Below are 21,562 nucleotides of genomic sequence, written 5' to 3' on the forward strand. Positions count from 1 at the left end.
ATGTACAGACAGAAAACCTGTGTTTCTCTCCCAAAGCCCCTCCAGAGTCTAGTATACCTGAAGTCCCTTCGTGCGTACCCTGACCCTTCATCTAGGTGACAGTTTTCTTCTTCCTGTCTCTTGACATGGAGACAGATACTCAGTTTAAGAAGCAGCGCCCTAAAAATCGGGTCCCACTGAATTTCCCTACTAATCAGGTCCTGTTTCTCCCAACTACCAGGACTTAGTGGTATCAAAGGGGGGTAGTCATGGATGGAAGATTAAGGAACAGGATGTAGGTTACAGGATTACAGGATGGATAACAACAGTGTGACCTTCCCCATCCCCCACCCCACAAACACACACACCTCAGGCCAGCAGCTCAGCCTGGACGTAAACTGACGTGATTCTTAGGCATTGCAGTGTGGGCCTGAAAATCCTGGCTGGTGGGCAGAACTCATCCTAGCCACCGGAAACCCTAACCACCTACTTTAGCATCTGATCTTGTGGAGAAATATCATTCAATGAGTCATAGAACTGGGTCTCTCTACCTTGAAATCTGCTCCTCTCTTCTGCCTCCCAGACTCCTATGTGTCATGAGCCTCTGAATGTTTCCAAGCAACTTCTTATACTTGAGAAAAGCAGATGCTAAAGATAATGCTAAAAAGAAAAAGATGAGTAGATAGATGATAAGCCCTCTCGTGGAGAGGATTAATTTGAAGGATTTGTCAAGTCCAGAGGTCTCTTCCGGGCTTGGTGGAGTCCTGGACTCCCCTTATGGATCAGGTTGGGAAATTCCAGTCTGACACCTCATCTTTGAACTAGGATGCAGCCACCTCCCGTGGTCCCAGCAGTTTATACTGATGCACTTCAAGGGGACCGGGATGTGGAAGTAGCAACAGGAGTCTGAACCGAAAACCGCAGCCCTTCAGCTTCATGTACATTAAAAACATTTTTTTCTCCCTGTTGGTGCAAGCACATTCATTCTCTTCAAGCCTCTTCCAGAGAGGAAGCTTTAGGCAAAGATAAGGGGATGTGAGGAGAGGGCCTTATCTGCAAAGAGAAATGTAGAATAGAAAAGAGAGGGTGACAGTTAAATTACATACAGTATGCTTCTTATGTATTAGGGACACATGTCTGGCAGTTCAAAGATTTTAAAGGTAGCATCCCCCCAAATGTTTTTGTAAGCCAAGATTTCTGTTTGTGAGCTGTTTGTGCTGAGTGAAATAAATATCTGAAGACTCTATTGCTTTTTTTTTTTTAAAGAGAGCTGCTTGTATAAGGGCGGGGGTAAATGACTAGAGAAGTCGGCTAAGTTATAGCAACCTACCAGGAAGTACATATAACAGAGCCCTCCCAGAAAACGGCCAAGGTAATTCTCAGTGCAGACAAGGAATGCAATTACACACAGCTCTGGTAATGCTGGAGACAACTGAGATCTTCATTACAATCGGGGAGAAACACACACAGGACGCATTCGGAGTTGAACCTTACTCTTGCCATTTTCCAGAAAGAAATTTTTGCCCTAATTAAAATTTCCTCCAGGCTCCACTAGTCCTAACTCTTGAGGATAAAAGCTTATTTAGATCCATCCTCTCAGAGTCCAAACTGATAATGAGAAGACGATTATCACCATCCAGTTCTTGGCTTCAGGCATGGCCTGGAGGAAGAGATTCCTGTGTCCAGCAGACCCAGACCCGTGGCCTCTCCACCATTTTCCTGAGACCAGAGCTATTTTTTTTTTTCAGAGTGCAAAATACTTCTTATTAAATACTTTGGTAACGCAAAAACAATTTGTTTTTAAACACAAGAATCCTGTAAACACAAGAATCCACAAAGACATCTATTGCCAGCAGTGGACATTGAACAAAATCACCAGCTTGAGTGAAAGGCAACTTTAAAATTGCGTTTGGTTTCTGACCTTGTCCAGATAACCCTGTTTATTTGTATAAATTCACTGTTGCTCCTGTATGCATCATAGAGAAGTCCTCGTGCACAGTCTTGGATTATTCTAGAGTCTAAGGAATGCAGATCTTCTAGGGACATTTTCAAGTTCTCTCTTACTTCTGGGTATTTTGAGGAATGTTGAAGCCATTCTGACAACCATCTCAGTTAGCCACAAGAGCATTCCTGGTGGAAAATACCCATTCTTCATCCTCTGTCTTCAAAGGAAAGTATCATTGCACAGGCTCCCCCAGTGGCTCAGCATAAAGAATCCCCCTGAAATGCGGGAGTCACAGGTTCCATCCCTTGGGTTGGGAAGATCCGTTGGAGGAGGGCATGGTAACCCACTCCAGTATTCCTGCTGGGAAATCCCATGGACAGAGGAGCCTGGTGGGCTACAGTCCACGGGGTCGCAAAGAGTTGGACATGACCGAAGCAACTTGGCACACACGTGTGCATGCATTGTTGTGAAACAAATGGTCTGTGTTCTGCTCCACACACATTTTTGGAGTTCTGGAAATATGCCAGGCACCATGTTACGTGTTGGGAACAGAGGCAGGAGTAAGGTAATATTTGCCCCTAAGAGGCTGCTGTCTGGTAGCAGAGCCAGACTCAAACCAAAACGCAAACCCAGACAGTGACAGAAGAATCTGGGAAAAGAGAACCCAGAGGGAGACTTCACCCACCTTGGTGGGCTTCTTAGTCTCTGGAAAGATGGCTTAGAGTTTGCCAGGGAGGATTTAAAATCTTCCATTCATTTCTGTCTCAGAGTGTTTGGAAATGTGAGCAGGCCGGACCCTTTGGTCACCTCTGGAGATGCCTGTGGCCTTGCAGGTGGCTCCCAACTCGATAACTAGGACACAGACTAAGGGCCAAGCATTTGCTGTGGCTTCCTAAGCTCTTCGCCAGCCAGGGTACCGTTTTATGTTTAATCCTCAGAAACTTCATATTTTGAAAACTGATATCAATTAAAGTGTGTTAAGTAAACCTACCTATTTTTCCCATTATAATTTAAATAATTTAATAATTTAAGTGATACATGTGCTCTGTGCGCTCAGGCGCTCAGTCGTGTCCATCTCTTTGCAACCCCATGGACTGGAGCCCACCAGGCTCTCTGTCCATGGGATTCTCCAGGCAAGAATACTGGAGTGGGTTACCATTTCCTCCTCCAGGGGATCTTTCCAACCCAGGGATCGAACTCGTGTCTCTTACACCTCCTGCATTGGCAGGTGGATTCTTTACCACTAGCGCCACCTGGGAAGCCCTAAATGACATTTAACTATTATTAATTATAATCAATTTAATGGCCCATAACTGCCAGTTGAAACTGTTGCTTATCACAGGATGGCAAATGACACTACACAGGGGAGGATGTAGTTTCTTATAAAATCAACCAAGTGTTTTAATTAGTTTGTACAGGCTTATTGTGCTAAGGCATGATTTGAATTAGACTTTTCTTGCCCCCCCCCCCCCCCACCGCCTGTTTGTTTTTTTTTTAAAGATAATGAAGTAGCAACCAGTTCTTTTCTCTGGGAAACATTAACTTTGTGAAACAGGGACTGGGTCTGAGTATCAGGGACTCTAGGGCAATTTCTGACTTTTAAAAAATTTGATGTGCACATTTATTCCATTTAATTGAGGTTTTTAGTTGATGGCAGTCACTCTTGTTTCCATTCCACTTCTCCATGAGGCCTCCAGCCTGTATGGTAGGGATGCAGAAACAAAATTCATTGTCTTTAATTAACCTAGGGCATTCGTGAACCTAAAACACCAAGTTAGGGAGAAAACCCCTTAGGTTCCTGGTAATTATCCAAGCGCCCTTCTCTCCCCGCATCCCAGGGTCTTGGAATCTTTTATAACGTGACCTCCAGGCTCTGTGGCTTGCACAGCACAGGTAGCTTCTCTATTCTTCCCCGGGCCAGGACAGTCCATGGTTTCAGCTACCGTCTACCCTTCCATCCATGCATCACAGCAGGCTTCTCTCAGGAGCTCCTGACCTAGATCATGTCCACCACCCACGGGACAGCTCTGCTGAGATGCCTTCGGAAGCCTCGGCGCTCTCACAGCTGAACTCACTGTACCTTCCAGCATCGTCCCAGATCTGTTTCTGCTCCTGAACTGCTTATCTCAGACAGCAGCCGCCACCCCTCCGCCCAGGCTCCAGGGTGGGGTTTAATCCTCATCCCCAATCTCTCATTCCAACCAGACTGTCACCAAGCCCTGTTGTCTACCTTCTAACCAACTGTGTTTCCAGGGCCTCCTCTCCTCTCGTCCTCTGGGTCCTGGCGCTCACGAGCTCGGGGTGGGGGGCTCCTGTGAAGGGACTCAGCACTGCCTTCCCGGCCTCCAGCCTTCTTACTGGATCCACCCTCCACACCACCTGCAGCCTCTTTTAAAAAGTCAGATCTGATTCTGTTGCTTCCCTCCTTTAAAGCTTTGCAAGCTTCCCACTGCCTGTAGGGTGACATTCAGATTTTGGAGAAAGGGATGCAAGGCCCTTGTCCACCTCACAGCGCCTGGTTCTCCCAGGTCTTTCTCCTGCCACACCTTCCCTACAGAACACCTCCTCGCCTGTGCAAGTGAACGTGAAAGTTAGTCACATAGTTGTGTCCGACTCTTTGCGATCCCATGGACTATAACCTGCCCAGCTGGAATTCTCCAGGCAAGGGGGTACTAGAGTGGGTTGCCATTTCCTTCTCCAGCCCAATCCAGGGAGCAAACCTGGCTCTCTTGCACTGCAGGCAGATTCTTTACCAACTGAGCCACCAGGGGAGATGTTTCCCACATGCAAGGCCCTCCCAGCATCCTCCCCAAGCCAGGCTCCTCCAAGCTGCCCATCGTCGCCCCTGCCTGGAATGCGTTTCTGCCCTCTCCCTCGCCTTCATCCTTCAACACCTAGCTCAAATGTCATCTCCTCCTCAGGGCGTCGGGGTGGAGTCACCACTCCAACACATTTTATTGAAATGATTTCTCTGTCTGCCTTCTTTAAAAGACTAAAATCGCCTCCAAGTCAAGAGGGATGACTTATGCTTCTGTGGCTTTTGTTTGTTGGTATCTAGTAGGTATTCAACAAATGTTTGTTGAATGAATAACCAAGTTAAAACGGAGGGCTAATGCTGCTGAATTCTAGAGACTTCATGAAGAAAAGAAACTGTCAGGTCTTCACCACTTTGCTCATGGAGTCTGGCTACCCAAACTTGGACAGTATTCATCTTAATTAATATTAATTTGATGAATATGGATAGTGTATTTTAGGCACAAGTTTAAACCAGGAAAGAATAAGAAACAGATATTTAGAAGTAATGATACCTAGTGCTTACTGTGCATTGGGCAAGGTTCTGTTAATAATTCTTTGTATAATAATTTCTTTGCTATTATTATGTCTATTTTGCAGATATGAAAACTGAGGTTAAGTAACAATTTCTCTGAGATTATATGCTTAGTGTCAACGATGGTTTAACTGTGAAAATCTGTCCAGAGTCTATGCTCCCACCTGTTGTACAAAATGATGTCTGTTTTTGTTGTTGTTTAGTTTATAAGTCATGTCTGACTCTTTGTGACCCCCATGGACCATAGCCCACCGTATGCCTCTGTCTGTGGGGTTTTCCAGGCAAGAATACTGGAGTGGGTTGCTATTGCCTTCTCCAGGGTACCTTCCTGACCCAGGGATCGAACTCGAGTCTCTTGCATCTTCTGCATTGACAGGAAGATTCTTTACCACTGAGCCACCTGTGAAGCCCCAGACGACCTCTAGTATAATATTAAAAATAACAATAGCTAACTGACTGAGTGCTTACCACATGCTGGGCTGTGTTCTAAATGCTTTATGTGATGTATCTGATGGGGACCCAAACAGTTTAACCTAGCTGTGTTTTGATTTTCTCGTCTGTAAAATGACATAACTATGCCTCCCAACCTTACAGGTGTGCAGTGAGGATTAAGTAAGATAATAGATGGAAACGCTACAATTGTGCAGACCTACACGCTTAAGTGCATAATAATTCATGTAACTGAATGGCCACCCACAGCTTTAGGGAATATCAACGGAGAAAGTAGACACAGCACTCCTGGCTGACAGTGACATGGGTCTCGGCCCTAGAAGAACCAGAAGTGTGAATGAGAGTCACACTGGAGCACCTGATGGAGGGAAACTCGGAGGGAAACGGCTATCATTAAAGCATTCATGTGCTGTTTTATTGGAGAGGAGAACTTAAGCCCCTCCGGGTGACTGCTGTCACCCTAATGTGACTTCTGGCCCATTTGTTGCTGCAGTTTAAAACCTAAAGGCAGTCACAGATTCTTACAGGATTACTGCTTCCACATCTGGAAGATCAGATGGTGGGATTTAGTTATCTTGAAAGTCTCATCCAATTCAACATGCTCTGACCCCAAAGCCCCAGGCTCTGGTTGACCAAGATCCTTTCTCAGTCTGTCCTTCCTTGCTGTCCCAGAGGAAAGCACCTTCCTTCTTTTCTTAAAGGCACCCTTCATCTTGTGAGCCCATTCTGTCCCTATAGCAGAGGGACTCTGAGGCTGTCTGCATCCCTCCATCTCCATGGGCATATTCCCTTTGTTCTCAAACCTATGCACGTGTGCCCCTGAACTTAAGAAAACACTGCCCTGATCTGCTCTCTCTGAATCTCCTGCTGTGCCTGGACCTGTCCAGCTTAGTGAAGGACCATTAATTCACTCCCCAGTGCCTTACCACATCCTGTAGCATTCCTTCATATTACTCTCCTTGCCCAGTGAGGGCAACGGGATAAAGAATTCTTCAGCCCATCTAGTAGAAATAGGCTGAATACCTGTCAATTAATAAAAGCAAGAGAAATACAAAGTGACCTTCCTGCTTTGCAACTTGAAGCCTAAGAAACTACTTGAACGATTTTTTGTTTTTATGGTGGTTTGTTTGTTTGTTTGTTTGGAGGGATGTGGGGCAGGAAGAGGAAGCATATGGAGATGTGAGAGATGGAAAGAGATGAAGGAAGAGACAGAGGGAGTCTTCCAGGCCACCTGGGAGGCCAGGGTTGGAAGGCATGAGGAGAGAAAAGTCACAGGAGAGAGGAAGTATTAGTGTGAAGGAACAGGGACCAGAGTGAGGGGAATTCAGATATCAAGAGGATGTGAAGAGGAGGAGGTCAAGGAGTTTAGTGTGAAAATTGAAGTAAGAAGTGGCATTTCATTAGGCAACATAAGAAAAAGCATCTGTGGCTCCAAACACAGAGGTAGGTGCAGAAGGGGTGATGGAGAGTTAAGAATTTTAGTGAGTATATTTTAATGATTAGACTCTCTTGCTTGTTTCCTCTTTATCCCATTTCTTTCTTTTGATGCTTACTTGAGGGTTTTGTTGAGAAGCACGGTCCCTGTATTTCCTGATTTTTATCTCGATTTGTACTTTTCTTGGCATAGAATGGGTTTAGGACCAGAGAAAACTGGAAAGTAGGTCAAAGCCAAGAAATCAAGTTATCAGTCTTAGAAACTGCTTTCTTAACTGTTAGGTCTGCTTTGTTAGGGAATGGGAAAAAAAAAAGTCAGCAAAAATGCGATACTGAAATTTAAATGGCCACTGGTCCGTTTGATGCCAGGCTGACCTATCTCCTGGGATCACTGGAAAGGAGGAGCTCCCGGAGGATCCTGTTGGACCTCTTAGGGTCAGCCAGCCAGAGCTGCCCATGGGTGGCAACGTGGTGAAGATTAATCTGACCGAGACTATTTACGGCATTAGGTTGGTTAAGAACAAACATCTACATCCTTATCCTGCCTTACCAGTCAGGTTGCTTGGCTTCTCGAAATTTATCTTCTTTCCTTTCCGGATGGTGGCAGGAAAACATATCCCATTTTCAGCATTCTGGGTCATGGGGTGAAATATTCTCTAGCTCTTTTGAGATATTGCAACATTTTGCACGGCCCCAGGGACTTCACATCTCTTCTTGCTTTAATAATCTTTATAGTCTGTGTCGCCTCTTCATTTCCTGCTTTCCTGGAATGATATTAATGGTCTATTCATATTTTTACATTTAAAAATACTGCAACAAAATAGAGCTTGACTTATCTTTGCTATTGGAAAAAATACATCCTATCAGCCCAGGAAGTCAAGAAAACAGGTTTCTCTGGAACTTGTCATTAAATCCCCCATTTCCTTGATGAATTATCTGAGCAGGGCTAGGAACCATCACTCAACTACAGACCAGTGACTGGGAGGTGCCAGTGGCCTTGGACAGTGTTCAGCTTAAGAGCCTTTGTAAGCTATTTTTCGTTAAGAAAACTCTCAAACCATGTGCCAATAAAAGATATTTCACACACAGTTCTAAGACCCTCCTGGACCTCATTAGCAGTTTTAAATAGTATTTATCTTGTTGAAAATTCAAAGAAAACATTGCTGTTCAGTTGCTAAGTCGTGTCTGACTCTGTGACTCTACGGACTATAGCACACCAGGCTTCCCTGTGTAAACTGTACTGTTTAATACCTTAAATCTTTGACAACTCTGAAAAAGCATGGAAGGCAGTAAGCAATGTAGTGAAGAGTCCTTGGAAGCAAAAAGCTAGGACCCACTGTTGAAGATATATCTTTATCTTAGAGTTGTTACCACCAACTTTGAAGTTCTGATGCCTCACACATATCAAACCTGGATCAAGAACTTCTATCACTATCTAGAAAAAATGGTACAGATGAACCTGTTTGCAAAGCAGAAATAGAGACACAGATGTAAAAGAACAAATGAATGGCTGCCAAGAGGCTAAGGGTGGGGGTGGGCGGGGAGGTTGGGATGAACTGAGAGATTGGGAGTTACATATATACACTATCGATACTACTATTTAACTAAATATCGATACTACTATTTAACTAATTAAAATAGAAAACCTACTGTATAGCACAGGGAACTCTACTCAATGATCTGTGGTGACCTCAATGAGAAGGAAATCCAAAAGAGAGGGGATTATGTGTATGTATGACTGATTCACTTTACTTTACAGTGAAATTTAAAAAAAGAAAAGAACTCTTACTGAAGGACACCCTGGGCTCTGACAGCTGCTGCCAAGTGGCTACCCTCACCAGCATGCAGGAAGGCCTAGACACCAGGGACAAGGGAAATGCAGGGACAGACGTTGACCGCGAAGGGACCACTGTGGTTCCTGGACAGCAGCATCTCCCAGGATGCCTGGGCCTGCAACAAGCCTGGGAGAATGTTCTGAATGACAAAGCATTCTTTCAGATCAGCTTGAGCTTATCTCTGGTTTGGGTATGTAAAAATAATCCACCAGCAAAGAAAAGAGGTCATCCAACTCAAGCTTGAGAAATGCAGGAGCTGGCCACAAGGGACACACAGTTTTAGCCTCGTGACTGGTAGAATAGTTAGTGGATACTATCTGACCTGAAATGTGGATGTCTACAAGTATTGATTAGATTTCTTACCCCTGCCTTCCTCCTCTTTCTTTTTCTTTCTCCTTCCTTCCTTCTTTTGTTCTTTCTTAGAGGATTATTGTAGGTGGTAGAGAGAGAGGAATTGGATTGCTTGGAATTATTCTCAGATCTTTGGAATAAAAATTACACTGTCCAGTTCAGTAGCGACTAGCTACCTGGAACTATTTAAGTTAATAAAATTAAGTAAAATGAAACATTCAGATCAGATCCTTAGTCACATTAGCCACATTTCAACAACAGTCACACGTACCAATGGCAGAATGCTGTGTTGTACCGAATTTCCTGAATCCCTTTGCATGTATTATATAGCTGCTTTATTTCTTTAAGCGTCCCAATGTCTTTAAGCTTTTTCATTTATAAAATGAGGCTAGTAAGGTCTCCTTCAAAGGACTGCTATGAGATTTAAATGTATTATTAATTCAGTGAAGCATATATTTCAGTACCTTCTCATTAAAATGCTTATTAAAGGGTAGCTCGGCAGCAAGTCCTCTCAGACTTGGGCCAAACTCACTTGTATTTGTCAAGTACCTGTCACCTATGAAGCTTTTTGAAACAATTTCCTCAGGAATCAGACAATTTTTATGGGAACAAGTCACTTTTTTGGGGGGGAACAGCATCACCCAATCATGGCTGATGTCGAGTCGAAAAAAGAGTAAGGTTTTTGCTTTCCACGGTGCTTTGTATCTTGATAGAAAAAGAGAAAGAAAGAAATGAAAATCCTCTATGAGGAATAACATTTCTAGCCCTCAACTCACTTTTTTTTTTTTTTTAAAGTCTAATGAGATGAAAAATCTCTCCAAAGAGGTGTTTATACTATAGGTGTCAACACAGCCTTGGGTCCAGACAGGCAAACCGGCTGCTCTAACGGCAACTGTGTACACACAGTGAGGGTAATTACTTTGGCTACAGCCACCGACATGATTTAGCAAACTCCCAGCCTGCAAAGAACTGATCATTCCCTGGAGAATGGGTCCAATTTCACTGCAACTGCACAGACCTACCCGTTTTCCCTGCCACAGGCTCTTTGAGGGTTTTAGTAATTTGCATTCCTTAGGCAACTGGAATTTAAATTCCTTAGGCAAATTTCATCCTGATGGAATACCAAGATGACATGCATGCCATGATCTCATTGTTTAGGCTTTCTGCTTTAGAATCATGCATGTATGCTTAAACAGGCAGGTGAGGGAAAACATGTGGGCTAAACCCCACTTTTCTTTCATGAAGGATCCTTTACCTTTCAATGTACTCTTGCTTTTCAAAGCACCTTCACGAATATGTCAGTGGCACTTCATGGTATTCTTGGCTGGCGGAAAGGGCACCGTGACGAACTGCAGAAAATCACAGGACTGGGTTTCTGAGCCTGGGCCACTGATGAAGGGACCTGTAAATAGCTATTTCCCTTGTATCCATGAAGCAATGCACGACCCACCCAGGTTGGGTGGGTTGCAATCGATGACACGTCATATTTTTCTGCAGGCACAGATGGGGAGGAGCAGGTCTTCTGTCTCACGGGAGGCATCACTGGAGTCTTGGTACATCACAAATCATGTATTCAGTTTGCAAACAGAACTACAAATTCTCTAAACCATTAACCTGAAGCAAAACTTCTGCCTTATATTTAACTTTAGCCTACTTAATTTTTTCCTTAAGCCTCTCAGTAATTGGGTGACAGAATAATTTCTTGGGAACTTTGACTTAATGTGATTTTGCTACGGACTTCCCTTTTGTCTGTTTCTTCTGATTCCGGTGCTGAGATGACCTGAGTGAATTGGATCTTGCTATGAGAAATTTGTCTCTGGATTAAAGAAAGATCAGCAGATGGGAGATGGGCTGGGGTAGGATCAAGTGAGCTGGAATTTCAACTCTTCCTTCAGGCTCTGAACACTGTGTCTTAGAAGGATAATACCTATGCTTCAGGGGGTGCATGTGAGGATTGAATATGTGAAAAGTAGACAGAAGTGGCAAAAAGACCCATCATTCTTTGTCTATGGGTTTATCTATGCGAACTTGAACAGAATTTGTATCTACTCTAGTGTGAAAATTGTATAAATCTTATGTTGAATTGGTTCACCGTGCCTTTCAGGTCTACTATATCCTTCTACTTCTCTGTATATCCATTCTGTTAGTTTTGGGGAGTTTGATATTGAAACTCCAACTAAAAAAAAAAAAAAAAAAAAAAAATGAAACTCCAACTAAAAATCTTAATTTACTCCTTAAAATAATTGCATATGTTATATTGTTGTATATATTTGTATACATATTGTATATATTATACACAAAATTATATATAGTGGAACTATTTATAACCTTGTTTTGTATTTTCCAAGTCTCCTGCAAATGTGTTATCATTCTTTCATAATTAAAAAAAAAGAAAATCTCACACACCTTTTTTGCCTTTGTCTCCTTCTGCATGCACACACACTCACACATACCCCTCTAACCAGTGGTGTTGGAAAAGCACCAGTTTGGATTATCTTTCCTGGTTTTCCTCATTTTTTTACTTTTCCAAAATCTCAGCTATTTCCCTTAGCCCTGCAGGCAAATTTCAAGAATTTTAATTCTTAAAATTAAGAATCCATTTAATTTTGTTAGAATCTCCCAAGTTACTCTATCTGTTAACTGGTAGGCAGGATGCTATGGGGTGTTATCGTTTCTATATTAGTGTCCATGAGAGCAGATTTTCAGGACTGCAGTATCTTCAGGTCTGAGCTCCGTGTGGGTGAAATAAATAGGTGTTGGAATAGCTGACTAAATGAGGTGACAAGGACAATGGTGGTGACAAGAGCAATCTGAATCTACCTTGGCGCCTGTGAGAGCATCTCTCCCACCATGGTGACCACTCTTAGCCTGTGAGTAAGTTGACTCCAGGGGCATTCAAACAACTGAACTTTTGCTATTTCGGGCCTGAGACATTTTGATCTTTCATTTTATATGGCTCTGAGGAAACCACGACTGGAGGCAGAGGCAAATAAAAAAGGCTTTGGGCTGTATTTGTGTCTTTTAAAAATTAAAAAAAAATTCTATTGAGGTTGGTTTTTCCCTTTTACTATGCCCATAGTATTTGTCAAGACCAGATTTTAATATCTGGATCACATTGTATTGGAGAAATGAGACTGGCTGAATTTCGAGCACAAAGAACTCTCTAATTTAGAATCCAGAGCATCTCTGTAGAGGATCTATGTCTTCTTCAGTTTGAACTTTGAGATTTCACTAGATGTAACAAGTTCCAGTCCCTGCCATCTCAAAATGGGCACAGATGAGCCACAGTGACAGAGAGCATCCTAGATTTCAAACAGACACAAATTCAATCAATTCCATTTGGCAAATAATAAATTTATTAGGTGCCTACAAGTACAAAACACTGAAAGCTGCTGTCGGGGATTATAAAGACAGATAGAAGAGCCCTGCTCTCAGAGAGCTCACAACCCAGGCAATTAGTCACAATTAGTAAGCTGGGGCAATATCACTGTAGGTGGCTTAAAGCGGACTTCTTGAAAATGTTCATATCCTTCACATTCTCCTCCGGTCAAATATGTAAGGAATCCTTTGAACAGGAAAGCAAAGAGTGGGAAAGAGACCTTTTATGGAATGAATCCATGACCTTGGCTTTGCTTATGAGCATCTTTCGGTTGCTGTTGCTTATTCTTGTAACTTTCTCAGCATCGTTTCCTTGTGACCTTTGTTTGGCGAGCATCTCCATGCTTCCTGAACCTTCACCAGGGTTTCCTGTTTGTGAGTGAGTGGCTCAGTTGCAGTTTGGCCTTGGAATGATTTGCAGTCTGATTTTTTCCTGCAGCAAATCTGTATTTTCATTTCAGTTGATGCTAGGATGGTAAGCCTTGCCATCTGTGGTTTGAAGGGTGGTAGAGAGATGCAATACAATGGAAAGCAGGCCAGACGTTTCCCTTACTTTAAACATTTAATAGTGCACTTATTGATTATATTCTGTACAGATATAGAGCAAGTTATAAACCTCTTCTTTTATTTACTTTTTTTCACTTAGACTGTATTCATGTAAAGTGTATTTACATTAGCAAAAAACAAAAAACAAACCAAAAAGCCTTGAGGTACAAAATCCAAAAGAATATCTGAGGTATAAATACAAGTATATTTTAAATAATAATTTTTATCATGCTTTATCTATGTTGGAAAGCACAGTGGACAGGTAGGTGTACATATTTCTTAATAGAATGGTATATACAACATACAATCTTACAAATCTGAAGGCCATTAAAATTGAATATACAAGTATATCTTCATGAGGAACACTAATATCCAAAATACTCAAATTAAACTCTGATCTGTCCCCTGCCCCTTAATTCTTCAAAGAACCTTTGAAATAACACTGACAATGGTAACTAAATTATAACAAAATTAAAATCCTTCTTACAACTCTCATTCATACATTATTCACTTTTGATCCATATAAAATAAATTTCACTAATACTGTCTTTTGAGCCAACCTTTACTATTACAGTAAAACCTGTATAAAGACCACCCTTCCAAAACCCTGCACTAGTGTATTTTTATTTGTTTTTACTGTGATTACAACTTTCCATTACTAAAATCTATCCCAAGGGCTTCAGAAAAGAGAAGAAAAAGAAATATAGGAAAAACAAAACAAACTCTCTTTGCTGATGAAGACAAATCCAATTAATAAACATACGCAGCTTTCAAAAATGCTGCCATAACGACAACAAGCCACTTTTTGGTTGGGTTACATTTGCAAGGAGTTCCTTGGGACATAAGTTTCCTGTGTTCCCATACACAGTGCCTTAAAGAGTTTCTCCTAACACAGACATGCAAAGAACTTGCAAATACATAGAAAGTGTTGATACTTGATTCAGAAGTAGACATTAGGGTGGTCAGTTTTCACATCTCAACTTAAAAACCAAAACAACACAAAATTGCTTTGGTGCTAGCAAGGAAGAATTTCCATCCCTGAATTCACCTGTACTGGATAAAACCAACTTTGCTCCTTGCAATCAGATCTAGAGGCAAACTGTGTTCAAAAGGGGCTATCTGAGTAAATTTATTACAATCACTTTTAAGGCAAAGAAGAGGCTGATGGAAAAGGAATATGTCTACTAACTCAGAAAAGAAAAGAAAAAAAGACATGGGTGGGTTGTCCAACACCCCAAAATAAATGGGTTCCCTTTCTGGACTATTCCATGGGTAGTCAGATATTCCAGGTTAAACTGAACCTGGTGCATCAAAATCCTTCTTGGAGGTGTCTCAGCGTGCCAGACACTGTGGCCCAACTTACGCATCTCTGCCATTCAACCAGCAACAGACACACATACACGCACTCCTCTGTGCAAACCTTTCTTTGCTCTTCTCAGTGAGAAAACATGTCAAAGAGGACCAACTATTCCAGTGGATACACCCATCCCTCCACGCACTGCAAAGAAAATGACAGGTACACGTACACAGACACTGACATTGCAGGAAAATGAAGTCTCTTCATTATCTTCCCTAATATAGTTAAAGTTTGCTTCTCAGAAGCAATTCAAATAAGAATACTTTTTTTTTGCACAGTCATATATTCCAGTCAAGGTCCATAATACAGACCTTACACAAACAGGAAGCAGCTTTAAAAAGGTATCAAATCGCTACAGTCAATTCCCACTCTCCAATTTGTAGTTTCGTTTCAGGATCAGACACTGAACCCAATCTTCCAAGAACTGGCAAGTGTTCTAGAAACAAACGCCCAGACAGTGAACACGCTTCAGGAATCACCTAGATTTGGTGTCTTTGGTTTCAGTGTTCTGATGACTGAAGGAGTCTCGGATCTTTACCACTTCAGCTGCACACAAATGTCCAAAAGCTTTCGTGTACCACTCTGGCATGTGGCCCCTATGACAGAAAGAAAGGAAATGCAAACAAATTATTCAAGCTGGAAAACCCTGAATCAGCTGAAGGGAGTTCTGAATACACTTCTCTTTCTTGATCAGCAAATGAGCAAGTAAAGATCTCTCTTAACTATTCCAAAGTAATCTCCTGGCACCTTCATTACACTTACGGAACCAGAAGTTCCCCAAGGAATAGCATACTGAGTGCAGATACTGGGTGAGACTGGGCTTCCCTGGTGGCTCAGATGGTAAAGAATCCACCTGCAATGCAGGAGACCTGGGTTCTATCTCAGGGTAGGGAAGATCCCCAGCAGGACGAAATGGCAACCCACTCCAGTATTCTTGCCTGGAGAATCCCATGGACAGAGGCCTGGAGGGCTACAGTCCACGGGGTCACAGGAGTCAGACATGACCGAGCAACTCACACACACGGACTGGGTATAACTGTCCAGGAGAGCTCGGGCATATGGAACAAAAACAGATAACAGATACTTGAAGTACGACAATGTAAAGACTTCAAACAAGAATTGATTTAACAGGAGAGCCACTTTGGAAAGTTTTCAGAGGTTGATTTTTTTTTTCTTGTTAGTATTGCTGCATTTCATTCATGTTTTGATAAGAACTCACACTGATCTAAGACACAGAGCATAGGCCTAATTAACTACTAAAAGGGCATGTCATATTATTTGGCTTGCTGATTCAAACTCTCATTTCCTGTGGCTTTAACCTCATGGCAGAACCGCCATATCTGCATTGCTTTAATACTACATTCTCTAAGGGGTGGAAATTAGCAAGTGGTACCCAGAAGAACAAGAAATGTGAAGGAGTTACTTTATCAACACTGCTCTTCATGAAGCATCCAAGATGCAAGGATGGATTTTCATTTAAGCCATTTTTTTGGGGGGGCAGGGCATTCAGACAAAAAGTCTGAGTCTACTTTATGCCCCTCACTCACGATATCAAAAAAAAAAAAAAATCAGCATCAGAACGTACCTTAAGTCTGCTCTGCACATGTAGGTCAGTTTGGATCTCCCTGACCCACAGGGTTCGATCAGATACCTGGCCAGGAGCACATTGACCCTCACTCCCACCACAGGGGCCCGGTCATGATCCACCGAGGTGAGTAAAAGGGCACACGCTCCCTTGGGCAAATTAGTCCTCCATGTTCTGCAGAGACAAAACGAGAGGGGGAGTAAATGGGAAGTTCCTGGAAGCCAAGTTTAAAATGGGGCCTCACTCTTACAGGAGGGAGCTGAAAGGCAGGATGGGGCACCCTGGTGACCCTGATGCCTGGGCAGAAAGCATCCTTGTGCAAGAACTCACGAATGGCTCACTCTGTACAGAGCCCCTTCTGCAGTGGGTATACAAGCTCACACAGTCAGTTCTTTGAAAGAAAACCAAACTGAAGTGAATTTGAAAACCCTTTTTATGTTTCACAAATGTACTAGAACGTGGACGTCCAAATAAATGTTACTCTGTTGGAGAAGTTCTGGACTAATGATGTGACATTTCCTCAAAGATTTTTGAAATTCTTCCCTTAATAATGTCTTCAGAGAATGTAGGAATTACATATAAATCAGCTTCAACCACAGCTCACTTGGGACCCAAATGTTATTTCCTGGCTGATGCATTCACTAGCTATTTCTGAGAAAATCTATCCTAAAGGGGAAAAAATAGCCACCACTGAGCACATCTGATGGACTGTGCCTCTCTCTCTGAGCACAGTTCCAAGACTTCAAACCATTTTCAGGGATGGACACAATGCTGGAATAAATGCAGATGTCATCTTTCTTATCTGGAAGGGTTCAATGCTTTTATGGAAGCGTATGTTCTATTTTAGGTAATTTTAATATAACATTCAGTGACATATAAGCTCATTCTTGCCACAATAATCAATCCGGAAGCTCTCACCTCAAAACAACATAGTCCCGAGCAGGATGGGGCGCCATACTGTTTTGGACGTACTGGTAAATCTCAGTCTGGCTGTCCAGAATTTCAATTACTTTTGAATCCAACAAGTCTACATCCCAGAGGTGCTGCTCTTTCAGGAGGCGCTTTAAGATTTCCTCGGGTGTTGCAGGGACGTCGATGGTTGCCCTCCAAAGCCTCAGAGGTGGTCCTTCACTCACCTGAGAAGAGGATGGACTTTTCAGTGCTCAGACAGTCCCCACACATCTGGACTCTTAAGACAAACTGCTAGCCAGGTAATGGACCTAATGCTTATTTCTGACTTTAACAGGCTGCTGACCTCAAGTATATTCAAGATCAGAACAGAAAACAGATAAGACTGCTGGCATCCCCTCCGGTTTTATCTATTTTCCTGGGACCCATGTTACGGTCAATGCAATGAAAGTAAGATCTGTTGGCACGTCCAACCCTGCACGGCCATCCGGACTGTGCTCAAGGTTTCTTTCTTTTTGGTAGAGAAAAGTCAACAAATACCTCCATGAGCATGCAAAGTCACACAGGATACCTCTGCCCTCAAGGGGCTTTCAAGTTAAACCAACCATCCCTGCCCCCAGCACTCCCTGCTCATTAGAGCGCCAGGGGAAGAGTGACTGAGAACAGAGGAGAGCCTGAGGGGATTCCAATCAAAGGATGGAGACAGCCGAGCTCCTCATAAAACGCCCGAAGGCCCAAGACCATTAGAGAAACATTCCTGGAAACTCTTGCAAGATTCTATGGAGCCAAAGGATTTCACTAGCTAGTTTCCTCTGACGTGAGTTCAATGAGTGTACCATCCCTCAACGAACTGGTTTCCACTCTTACCTCAGGGATATGAATCACCTATCTGCCCAGTTCTAGAACTAAGGCAATGGGTGACAGACCGCCACAGAGAACTGTGTTGGCAAAAGGGTCTGGTCTCTAATGAATCCAAGTCCCAACCACCAGACTCGAATGGCTGACAACAAGGATACAACTCACCTTCTTATAGGAGAGCTCAGCCTGCTCAGATGTGGAGTAGCTGACCCAGCCTTTGAACTTCTCTTTGACCTCTTTAAACAGGCTGTCCACACAGTCCTGGAGGAAGTGTTGGTAGTCCGCTGACTCATCATTACAAAGGCGTCCTAACGCTTCGAGGGTAAGGGGCTTTAGCTCCTGTTCGGTGTAGGAATTTCGACATCGGCTCATTTCCTCAGGAACCTGGGAGTGACACGAGAGACAAAAAGGATGTCTGTTGCCCATTGGTGGAAGTGGCAGGATCCTCAAGGCTGTGAAAGCAGTCTAATCCCCCTGCTTCCCAGGTGAAGGGTGTCCCTGCTGACTTCACATGGTATCACGAGGATGCAAGCAGAGCATTTTGATAAAGGTACCTAGAAAGCTTATTCTTGTGTGAGGGCCTCCTCTTTAGGAAGAAGTTACAATAGAAGACAGTGACTAAAACAAGGCATACACTGATGAAGACACAGAATTTTTTTTAATTGAAATATAGCTAATTTTACAATATTATAATACTTTCAAGAGTCTAACATAGTGATCTAAAAAATTTTTATATATTCCATTTAAAGTTACGATAAAATATTGGCTATATTCCCTGTGCTGTACAATATATCTTGTGGTTTAACCCCTCAAAAAACTATTTTGTTCTCTATACCTGTGAGTCTGTTTCTGTTTCATTGTATTCATTCTTTTGTCTTATTTTTTAGGTTCTACATATAAGTACAGACAGGTGCATGCAGTACTTGTTTTTCCCTGTCTGGCTTATTATACTAAGAATAATGCCCTCCAGGTCCATCCATGTTGCTGCAAATGGCGAAACTCAAAATTTCATTCTTTTTTTAATGGCGGAGTAGTATTTCATTTTATATATACACACACAGACACGCCCCACATATTTTTTAGCTCTTTATCCTTTCATCTGTTGATGGACACTTAGGTTTAGTGGTTTTTTTTTTTCATTTGGATATACACCTACAAGTGGAATTGCTGGATTATAATGTAGTTCTATTTTTAATTTTTTGAGGAAATGCGGTACTGTTTCCCATAGTGGTTGCACCTCAAATGCAGAATTTACTTCAGATAATTTGTAGTTTTTGTTTTCTAAGTAAAGGGGTATGAAGGTTGGCAATTTCATGAAATATATTAACTCTACGGAGCTTATATAACATAAAATACATAAATAAGACATTCTCAGACTACATATATAATTTCTAGCTTGGAAAAGATCTTTTGGTTATGATGTGAACAAGTATGGAGCCCAAGATGTTGCCCCTATTTACATTATCCTCAACCAATAACAAAACTTTCCATCTCCCTACCTGGAAAAGCTTCTTGCACTCAGCAATCATATGGGCTAGCCCTTGAGTGGCAGCGAGATTCTCATTCAGATCTTTCTGATCTGGTTTGCCCAAACTCTGTTTTCTTTGCATTACCCTAGAGAGAGAAATGAGAATAGGCAAGATTCAAATGTTTATATATTTTTAATCAGTGTGTTATTCTAGGAAACCTAAAGGAGAGAAAAAGGCTATTTCACTGGAGCTTATTTGACATTAAGTAGTTGAAGAGAATTTTATTTTGGTCACTAAAATTTCTCAGTTGTATCAACAACATACAAAAAACATGAAAGAGACCATCTCTGATGAAATCCTGGCTACTTAAAACCATCATGTTAGGGACTTCCCTGGTGGCCCAGTGATTACATATCTAAGCTCCCAAAGCAGGGGGCGTGGGTTCGGGTCCTGGTCGGGGTAACTAAGATTCCCCCATACTATGCAGCCCACAAAAATAAAACCACCATGTTAAATAGGTTCCTATTGAAACAGGGAAGCTTATAAGGTCTAAACATGTGGGGTGGGGAGAAGGAAAGGCAGCTTTGACTGGTGGGTGGGTGGGAAGCACAGTTCATTGGGGGTAAATAGGATCATTCTTTACAGTTTAAAATTAAACAGGAGTCCCTCCTGTTGGTGAGAGAAAAGTCTATTGTTTCCTAGTGGTTTGTCTTAATCTTATCTGATCTCTTTCTACTGCTCCCCTTTAGTTCTCTCTCCCATTAAAGCAGGAATGCTCTAGTCAATGGTTGGAACTAGTTAATTAAGCATTGTATGTCTTTCAGAAGCAAAGCTAACTTCACCTAACACAACTAGGCTGACCCCATCCCAACAGCTGAGAACTATCTGTCAAGTTCCTTTAGAGTTGAGGAAAAGGATCAGCAGGATGAATTTGGTAGAAAGGAGTTAATGACTCCTTTCCTACTTTATATGAAATATTCATGTAAGAAAGAAGTTCCTCTGCCATTTTTTCCCCATCAGACAGAAGCAAGTTAGTTACTTAATGGACCTGCCCCGCAGTCACACCTCATGTATAAAATAGATAGTAACAGCAGCTTTGCCTCCTTCAATTGTTAGGAGGATTAAAGTTGATAATGAAAGTCCAGGGCGTAGCCCCTTGCTGGGGACAAAATAAGTACTGAGCAAACATCAGCCTTAGTTCTTTTCCAGACTCCTCGACTTCCACAGTCACTTCACATTCTCTGCATCTAAGGCGAAACTGCAACATTGGCTCAGCCGGGCTCTTAACTTTTAAGGCCGAACACTATCCTTACTTATTTCACATCCAGCTCCTTTCAACCTCCGGCACAGGCCAGCAGGTCGGTTCTATTGAAGAGGCCAAGCCAGATTGGTTTTATTTATGCAGAAGCCAGGACTGTTTTGGAGGTCAGTAAACCCTCATGATTCTTTGCAGGCAGAAAGTGTGATGACCACGTTACCGAGGGCACTGGCGGAGGGTCAGGGGAAACCCTTGCCGTGGCAAAGCAGGAATGCAAACGTTTCTCAAAAACGGGTTGAAACTAGATTGTCTAGGAGGCCACACCCCCAGGGCTGAGTAGGACGGATGGGAGAAGCAGAGGTGAGGAACGTGGGCTGTGAAAGGAGGCCAAACTCCGTTTTGCTGGATTCAGGTATTAACACAACAAAAAACACGCGGACAGCTCTATCAGGACAGGGAAGCTGCCGCTGTCTGAACAACGGGGCATGCGCATTGTCACGGGGCATGCGCATTGTCACCGCGCGTGCGCAGCGTGTTGTCACAAGGGCGTGCGCAGCGCATTGGACCCGCACGCACCTCGGGGAGGAGTTCTCTCTCTTCAGAGTGTTGAGGTGGAAGAGGGAAGGCGCCAAGCAGACGGCCAGGTTGGTGGGGGTCATCTGGTTCTCCTTGACGGCCGCAGTGACATCGCTCAGGAAGTAGAGGAGCGTCTGCAGGACCTCCCGGTTCTCGTCGGGCAGGAGCATGATGGCGGCCTTGATCGCCTGGAGACGCTGGTCCTTGGGCACATCTGCGCGACACCAGCACTTCTCCCGTCAACCCAGTGATTTTCCATGTACGCTTGCAAGGAAACGTTCCCAAAGCAAATATCGACACCAAA

At 42.9% G+C, this 21,562-nt stretch overlaps 1 protein-coding gene across 7 annotated transcripts in view; it reads right to left on the reverse strand.

The window, feature by feature from the left end:
- Positions 1–12,655: 12,655 nt before the first annotated feature.
- The window catches only part of DLC1 (DLC1 Rho GTPase activating protein), a 489,149-nt gene continuing 480,242 nt past the window's right edge, over positions 12,656–21,562 (reverse strand). For all 7 annotated transcript variants that reach the window (XM_070459963.1, XM_070459964.1, XM_070459965.1 and 4 more), the window contains 6 exons: positions 21,259–21,472; positions 19,455–19,569; positions 18,121–18,339; positions 17,107–17,324; positions 16,189–16,362; positions 12,656–15,199 (listed from right to left, as the gene is read on the reverse strand). In XM_070459963.1, coding sequence (XP_070316064.1) covers positions 15,079–15,199; positions 16,189–16,362; positions 17,107–17,324; positions 18,121–18,339; positions 19,455–19,569; positions 21,259–21,472 — 1,061 coding nt within the window. In that variant the 3' untranslated portion in view covers positions 12,656–15,078. The remainder of the gene's footprint in view (positions 15,200–16,188; positions 16,363–17,106; positions 17,325–18,120; positions 18,340–19,454; positions 19,570–21,258; positions 21,473–21,562) is intronic.

The sequence above is a fragment of the Odocoileus virginianus genome, chromosome 32, assembly GCF_023699985.2.
Source record: "Odocoileus virginianus isolate 20LAN1187 ecotype Illinois chromosome 32, Ovbor_1.2, whole genome shotgun sequence".
In the NCBI taxonomy this organism is placed as follows: domain Eukaryota; kingdom Metazoa; phylum Chordata; class Mammalia; order Artiodactyla; family Cervidae; genus Odocoileus; species Odocoileus virginianus.